Source organism: Balaenoptera ricei, chromosome 6 (genome assembly GCF_028023285.1).
Source record: "Balaenoptera ricei isolate mBalRic1 chromosome 6, mBalRic1.hap2, whole genome shotgun sequence".
Classification (NCBI taxonomy): domain Eukaryota; kingdom Metazoa; phylum Chordata; class Mammalia; order Artiodactyla; family Balaenopteridae; genus Balaenoptera; species Balaenoptera ricei.
In genome coordinates, this window is record NC_082644.1 from 122,465,915 (window position 1) to 122,474,453 (window position 8,539).

At 48.2% G+C, this 8,539-nt stretch overlaps 1 protein-coding gene across 1 annotated transcript; it reads right to left on the minus strand.

The window, feature by feature from the left end:
* Positions 1 to 6,108: 6,108 nt before the first annotated feature.
* Positions 6,109 to 7,946, minus strand: LOC132368128 (ATP synthase subunit ATP5MJ, mitochondrial-like). The gene is made up of 3 exons (XM_059926706.1): positions 7,926 to 7,946; positions 6,415 to 6,551; positions 6,109 to 6,283 (listed from the first exon to the last, which is right to left on the minus strand). The coding sequence occupies exons 1-3, from the start codon at positions 7,944 to 7,946 to the stop codon at positions 6,109 to 6,111; spliced, it is 333 nt and encodes a 110-aa protein (XP_059782689.1).
* Between the last annotated feature and the right edge of the window lie 593 nt (positions 7,947 to 8,539).

The window sequence follows — 8,539 nt, forward strand, 5'->3', positions numbered from 1 at the left end:
ATTTAAAATGTTTGAAGTCATGCAACGTATTTTTTTTAACCACAATTGAGCTAAATTAGAAATAAAAAGAAGAAAGATTTTGGAAATCCAAAAATACTAGAGAAATTAAAACAGCACACTTCTAAATAAACCAAGGTTCAAAGAAGAAATCAAAAAGAAAATTGGAAAATATTTTGAACTGAATGAAAACAAAAAATAAAAATTTATAGGATGTAGTTAAAGCAGAGCTTAGGGGGAAATGTATAACTGTAAACATTTATATTAGAATAGATAACAGATCTCAGCATTTAAAACCTAAGTTGGGACTTCCCTTGTGGTCCAGTGGTTAAGAATCCACCTTCCAATTCAGGGGACGCGGGTTTGATCCCTGGTCAGGGAACTAAGATCCCATGTGCTGCGGGGCAACTAAGCCAGCGCACCTCAACTAGAGACCACATGTGCCACAACGAAGACCCAACGCAGCCAAATAAATAAATAAATATTTTTTTAAAAAACCCTAAATTTCTACCTTAAGGAGCTAGGGAAAAAAGGATCAAACTAAATCGAAAGCAAGCAAAAAATAAAACTTAGCGAAATCAGTGAAATAGAAAGCAGAAATTTAACAGAGAAAATCAATGAAACAGCAAGTTGTTTCTTTGGGAAGATCAACAAACATTTAGCTAGACTGATCAAGAAAAAATAAAATCAGGAGTAAAAGAAGGGACATCACAACTGACCTTACAGAAATCAAAGAGATTATCAGGGAATATTATGAACGACTTTATGTCAATAACTCAAAGTTTAGAAAAAATGGAAAAATTCCTAAAAAGATACAGGTTACCAAAACTGATGCAAGAAGAAATAGGAAATATGAATATACCATAAGGAAATTGGACTAGTAATTTTAAACCCTCCCCCCCTCCAAAAAGAAGCCCAAGCCCAGGTGGTTTTGCTGGTGAATTCTACCAAACATTTAAAGAAGAATTAACACCAATCCTTCACAAACTCTTCCTGAAAATAGGAGAGGAGTAAACACTTCCCACCTCATTCTATGAGGCCAATATTAACCTAAAACCAAAACTAGACAGAGGCATCACAAGAAAACTACAGACCAATATCCTCCATTAATATAAATGCAAAAATTCTCTACAAAATATTAGCAAACAAAATTCAGCAACATATGGAAAGGACTGTACATTATGATCATTTATTTCAGAAATATGAGTTTAACATCCAAAAATTTGTTAGTGTTATACACCATATTAACATAATAAAGAACCAAGGGACTTCCCTGGAGGTCCAGTGGCTAAGACTCCACACTTCCAATGCGGGGGGCCCAGGTTCGATCCCTGGTCAGGGAACTAGATCCCACATGCCGCAACTAAGAGTTCGCATGCTGCAACAAAGATCCCGCACGCAGCAGCTAAGACCCGGCACAGACAAATAAATAAATAAATAATTTTTAAAAAGCACCCAAACCACATGATTATTTCAATAAATGTAGAAAAAAAGCATTTGAAAAAATCCAGTACCTATTCACAATAAATATTCTCAACAAATTAGGGATAGAAGAGAATTTCCTCAGCCTGCTAAGGGTACCTATGAAACCCTATAGCTATCATCGTACTTGGTAGTGAAGACCAAATGCTTTCCCTCTGAGGTTGGGAACGAGGCACAGATGGCTGCTCTTACCATTTCAATCTTGGGACTAGAGGTTCTATCTAGTTCACTCACCCAAGAAAAGAAACCAAAGGCATCCAGACTGGGAAAGAAGGGAAACTGTCTACTAACAGACAACATGATCTTCTACAAAATGCTCAGGAGTCAACAACAAGCAAAAAACCTACTAGAACTAATAAGGTACAAGATCAATACTCAAAAGTCAAATTTATTTCTACATATTACTGACGAACAGGCCAAAAATAAAATTAAGAAAGCAATTTCATTCAAAATTGCAGACAAAAGAATAAAATACTTGGGAATAAATTTAACGAAATAAGTGCAAGCTTATGTACATTAAAATCCACGAAACATTGCTGATGGTAAAGATGATCTAAATAAATGGATTGAAAGACTCAATTTTGTTAAGACTGAAGTTGTCTTTTTTTTAAATAAATTGATTGATTGATTGATTTGATTTTTGGCTGTGTTGGGTCTTCGTTGCTGCGCACGGGTTTTCTCTAGTTGTGGCGAGCAGGGGCTACTCTTTGCTGCAGTGTGCAGACTTCTCATCGCGGTGGCTTCTCTTGTTGTGGAGCATGGGCTCTAGGTGCGCGGGCTCAGTAGCTGTGGCTCGCGGGCTCAGTAGTTGTGGCTCATGGGCTCTAGAGCGCAGGCTCAGTAGCTGTGGCACACGGGCTTAGTTGCTCTGTGGCATGTGGGATCTTCCCGGACCGGAGATCAAACCCGCATCCCCTGTGTTGGCAGGCAGATTCTTAGCCACTGCGCCACCAGGAAAGTCCCAAGACTGCAGTTGTCTTAATAATTGATCTATGAATTCATTGCAATCTCTATCAAATCTTAGCAGAAATTGACAAGTTGATCCTAAAATGTATATGTAATTACAAAGGACCCAGAAGAGCCAAAACAATCTTGAAAAAGAACGAAGTTGGAGGAGTAACACTAGTTGATTTCAAAACTTAATGCAAAGCTACAGGAACCAGGATGGTGTGGTCCTGGCATAACAACAGACATATAGATCAATGGAACAGAATTCAGATTCTAAAAACAAACGCTTATGCTTATGGTCAACTGATGTTCTACAAAGGTAGAAAGAAAATTCAATGGGAAAGGATAGCTTTTTTTTCAACAAATGGTGCTGGATCAATTGGATACCTAGATACAAATGAATGAATTTACACCTTGCCTCATACCATATAAAAGATTAACTCAAAATGGATCATAGACCTAAATGCGAGAACCAAAACTACAAAACTCTTGGAAGAGAACATAAAATAAAATCTTTGCGGCTTTAGGTTAGGCAAAGATGTTTTAGATATACCAGAGCACGATCAACAACAAAAAATCTGGTAATTGGACTTCATCAAAATTTAAAACTCTTGCACTTTAAAGACAACATTAAGAAAATGAAAAAACATGTCACAGACTTGGAGAAAATATTTACAAAACATATATCTGATAATATGGTTAATATGGGCAACAGATTTGAATAGACATTTCTCCAAAGAAAGTATACAAAAGGCCAATAAGCACGTGAAAAGATGTTAAACCTAATCAGTCATTAAGGGAAATGCTCATTAAAACCACAATGAGGGGAGCTTCTCTGGTGGCTCAGTGGTTAAGAATCCGCAGGGGACACGGGTTCGAGCCCTGGTCCAGGAAGATCCCACATGCCGTGAAGCAACTAAGCCCGTGCGCCACAACTACTGAGCCTGCGCCCTAGAGCCCGCGAGCCACAACTACCGAAGCCCACACGCCTAGAGCCCGTGCTCCGCAACAAGAGAAGCCACAGCAATGAGAAGCCTGCGCACCGCAACGAAGAGTAGCCCCCGCTCGCCGCAACTAGAGAAAGCCCCCGCACAGCAACGAAAACCCAACGCAGCCAAAAATGTATAAAATAATTAATTAATTTTAAAAAACCACAATGAGAAACATTTACATTTATTAAAACACGACACCCAAAACAGAAAAATACACAATTTCCTCTAGTGCTCATAGACTATTCACCAAGAAAAACCATATTATGGACCATAAAATAAGTCTCAGTGTATTTAAGATCATACAACATATGTTCTCTGACCATATTGAAGTTAAAGTAAAAATCAATAGCAGAAATACAAGCAGAAAATCTCCAAATATTTGAAAATTAAACAACAGACTTCTAAATAACCCATAAATCAGAGAAGAAATTACAAGGAAAATTAGAAAAAATATGTAACTGAACAAAAACAAAAACACAACGTATCAAAATTTGCAGGGTTAAAAGCTTAGTGGGAACTTTATAAGAAAATAAAAGTTTTGATTCCTTGATTCCTCCTGGACCCCACCTTCCCATTCTCAGTGGTGGTACTGCCATTCCCTCAGTTGCTCTGGAGTTATTCGTGACTCCTCACTTTCTCGTCCCACGTCTTGTCACCTCTACACCTCCTGCCTGGCACACGAATTATCCCAGTAACTTCCTGGTTGGTCACACTCCTCCTCCCTTGTTACCCACATAGCAGTTGGGTGGTCCTTTCTAAAAGGTCAATTGAATAGTGTCACTCTCCCGGTCTAATCCCTCCAATCTCATTAGAATAAAGCTGGGGCCCCTCTACACAGTCAGCCCCGTCCCACAGGACCTGGCCCATGACCCCTCTGGCCTCCTTCCTGCCTCCCCCTCCCTCCCTCTGCTCCATGCCCTTGCACCCCCCTCCCTGGAACACCCTTTCCTCAGATATTTGCATGGCTTGCTCTCTCATTTCATTCAGAAAAAAAGCAACCTGAATTGATTACTTAGTCATCTATTGATTCACATAACCATAAACATTCAGTATCTCTCACAGTTTCCACGGTCAGGAATTTGGAGCAGCTTGACAGGGTGGCTCAGGCTTGGGGTCTCTCATGAGGTGACAGTCAAGACATCAGCCAGGGCTGTCATCCCTTGAAGGCTCGAAGGGGGCCGGAGGGCCCCTGGAGTTTCCAGGGTGGTTCACTCCCATAGCTGGCAAGTTGGTGCTGGCCACTGGCAGGGGGCCATTGACAAAGAGTTCCTCTCCACACTGGCCTCCCCCAGAGCAGGTGACTCAGGAAGGACAGTGCCAGAGGGAAGCTGTTCCTTCTAGACCTCACCTCAGAAGTCACACACTGCCACTTCCGCCACGTTCCACTCAGTAGAAGAGTCATTCGGTCCATCCACATTCAAGGAGAGAGGAACTGGGCTCCCCTTTGAAGGGATGCATGTTAAAGAAATTGCAGACATGTTGAAATCACCACACAGTCCCATCAAGCTCTACCCTCGTATTCTGCTTTCTTTTTCCTTGGAGTACATAACGCGGCATGAAATGGTCTAAGGTGCTTATTTCTGCCACATGCTCAGTCGGGGATCTAACTTTTCCACTGCTGTACCCCAATCATTTAGAGGAGTGCCTGCCACACAGTGGGAGCTTGGTAAATGTCTATGAGTGAATTAAATGTCAAAGTCCAGCCTTGCATATGGTGGGATCCGTGGGGAGTTTGTGATGTTGGGAAGATGGGCTTCCAGGAAAGGTGGGATTTGGAAAGTCAGAGAGGGTGGGGACGGGAGAGGAGGAATTGTGTGGGGAGGCAGGTAGTAGAACCATGTGCATGAAGGTGTGCGAGTGGAAATCAACTTGAGGGCAAGCAAGATGGCACCACAGGTGTCTGCAGCTGTGGTCTGTGAGGGTCCTTGGGCTCCCCCAGATCAAGGATAGAGTCCTGGTGGCCAGGCCTGCTGACAGCCAGCCCCATCTCCCCAGTCCTGGGCTGGAGGCGGGCCCTTGCAGTGGGTGGACACCAGGCAAAGGCCCATCCTCTGCCCACTTGGCCGGCCACAGGCAAGGTGTCTGCACATAGAGCCTGCGTAATGGCTCCTCTCTGTCTGTCAGCTTCCTCCTGAGAGAAATGTGTCCACAGGTGGCTCAATTCTCAGAGATGCACTTCCAGAGAAGATGCAGAGATGGGTTCGTGTCGCAGTTTCTGATCTAGCCAAAATCTTAGGGAAAAACCCTGAGTGGTCTGCTTGGGTCATGTGACTACCTCTCGGCCAACAGACCAAGGCCAAGGAGGGGCTGTATCTATGATTGACAGCCCTTGCTAGAGCCCCTGGGTTGCAGTCGGGGAGGAGGTGAAGCAGTTCCCTCCACATGGGGCTGCAGTTCCCAGAGGAAGGAACGGGTTGGGAAGAATGAGTGAGCACTGAGGCAGCCCCCTCCCCATGGGGCAGACAGGGCCTCGCTCCCACTGAGGCCAGATGCAGCAACCCAGGTCTCCTTGGTCCTCACCACAGAGTTTGATACACAAGGATTCAGAGGGGTCCAAGTCCCGGTGGTATCTTTTTGTGTGTGTGTGTCTCACAGGTACGTTTATTCATGCATGAGGGCAGCGGCACTGCTGCAAGTCAACACGATGTCCCACGTTCCCACAACACAGCCAGACTGACGTCCCATCTGGTTAATGATGACCATGAGAAGGTGCAGGACTGGAGGCTTTCAAGGCTTTACTTCTTTTATCAGCACTCCTGATTTTATAAACGATGAAGCCCATCAACCGCATTCCTACCCAAATCTCCTGGTATTCTTGGGTATAGTAAGGCTTCATGGGGATCCAAACGTTCTTATTAAGGTTTCAAGAATCTCAACGCCGGACCGGGGCCTCAGGCAGCCCCAACCCACGGCAGTATCTTTCACAGCAAGACAAAGCAAGGTCGAGGCCTTCTGCAACCGCACCCCCTTTGCTGGGGGCGTGGAAGAAGCCTACAAGGTGAAAGGGAGTGCAGAGTCCAGGAGAGATTCAAGCACGGGAGGGGCTGAGGCCTGGGACACGCAAGGGCCTCTGGACAGAAGCTTGAGCACCTCCAGCCTGGGGAAGGCGGTGGTGTGCTGGTAAACTGGCCTCTAAAGGGAAAAAAGAGGCCTGATTTGCAGGGTTTGGCAGTTTCCGTGGTATAAGTACTCCGACCGTGGCCAAGTTCAAGCTCCCAGCTGTGTAATAGCCAGCCCTCAGGTTTCTGACTATTTGGAAGTTCTTTTTCCAGGACCAGTAGGAGCTTCTCCAGCACCCCCGACTGGGGGATTGGGGTGGATGGAAGGGGCCTGAACCTCTGGCGGCAGCCCCCTGCTGAATCCCTCCCTCCCTGCAATGTCCTGGAGCTGTCTGGGCCACACCAGAGCTGGCAGCTGGTGGCTCCCCTTTCCCAGGCACGCGTGCAGCCTCCAAGCTCTGAGCTACGAGAGGCCGCAGACCCTGTGGAGACAGGGCCCACTCTGGGCCCGTGAGCACACCCCATATGCCCTCCTGAGACTCCACAGGAGGAATTGTGTCCCCAGGACTGGTGCTCCTTCCACTATAGACCTCAATCCCAGAACAGAGAGAGTTGTGGGGCTGCAGCCGGATGCAGGCAGACTAGCCTCCAAGCAACGATTTTCTTGCATCGGGAGAGAAGGGGACAAGAAAGGGAGCAGGCCAAGCACTGCAGCCCCTGCCTCAGAGCCAGGGGGTCCCGCAGGGTCTGTTTTGGGCTGAGTGTGGGGAGGTAAGCCTAGTGGTGAGAGCTACAGGAGGTGTGACCCTGTTGGGAGGGACATGGCTCCTCCCCTCTCCACTGCTTCGGACATCACTTAGGTGTGGGGACGACCCTGCTTTGTCCCCATTGGGGGCTTTTGCTGTTGGGTCTGCAGAATCCTCAGTTGCTATTGGAAACGGTGATGTCACTGGCAGCAGGCGGAGCTTCAGCCATCCTTTGAATTAGGGAGAAGGAAGCACACTGGGTGGGGGGGGGGGGGACGGTGAGGACAAAGAATTGGGATCACAAGGACCAGAAGGGTAAGGAGCTTCTGGAAAGGGGCAGGAGGGGGTGCTGGGAGTGAATTAGGAGAGGCGCTGCCAAGGGGAGGAGAGTGGAAACAGAGGATATGTATGGGATGTCTATCCTGGCATCAGCGAGTGCTTCCTGATGTCTAACCTTAGTCCCATCTGCTGCAGAGACGACTCCCTCTGGCCGTGGTCTCTCCACAGCTGGTTTGGCCCAGACCCTCAGACTCTCCTGGAAGATCCAGCTCAACAAGGGGCGGCCACTGTCACCCCTTCTATTCTTCTTAACCCTCTGGGGGGAGTCCAAGCCACATGGCCAGGCAGATGAGGTCTCTCCCCCGTTCTTGAGCGTTCTGGAGAAGAGGTCGCCACCGTCCCTCTCCCAGAGGCATGGTTTAGGGCTTCTCCACACGCCTTGGTTTCCAGCCAGCAGAGTCAGGCCCCGAAATATCACTGACTGTGGGTGAGGACTCGTGCATGCGCGTGTGCGCACACACACAAACTGGCACGACACATTCGGTCACGTTAAAGGACACGCAAGGCTGCACGCAGTGACGCGAACCCCTCTAACCTCTCCAAACTCGGCTCCCTGCAGGTTCGAGACAGCCCGGGTCACTGTCTCAGCGACCCCTGCACACACGCGCGCACACACGCCCGCACACACGCGCACACAGGCGTCCCCCGCTCGCGCGCGCTCTGAAAAATGCTGGCACGAACGCAGGCGCACACTCTGGCGCGGGAGGCGCCCCCGCTCCGGCTCCGTGTTGGGAAGCGGGGGCGGCGGGAGGGGTAGGAGACGTTGGTCCCGCTCGGCGCTCCGCAGCCGCCGCAGCGTCGGGACCGGGACAAGCGAAGCCCGCAGAGGAGCTGCCGCCGCCGGGTCCTTTCGGCGCGGGGCACCCGGAGCGGCGCCGAGACCCGCTTCAGCACCGCGGACGGCGCCAGCCGCCTGGAACAGAGCGCCCGGAACCCACGCGCACCCGGGACCGCCCGGCCGGCCGAAGGCTCGGTGCAGACATCCCAGGACTAAGGCTCCCGGGGAAGACGTGGCGCCCTCAGCCCGCGGGATCGG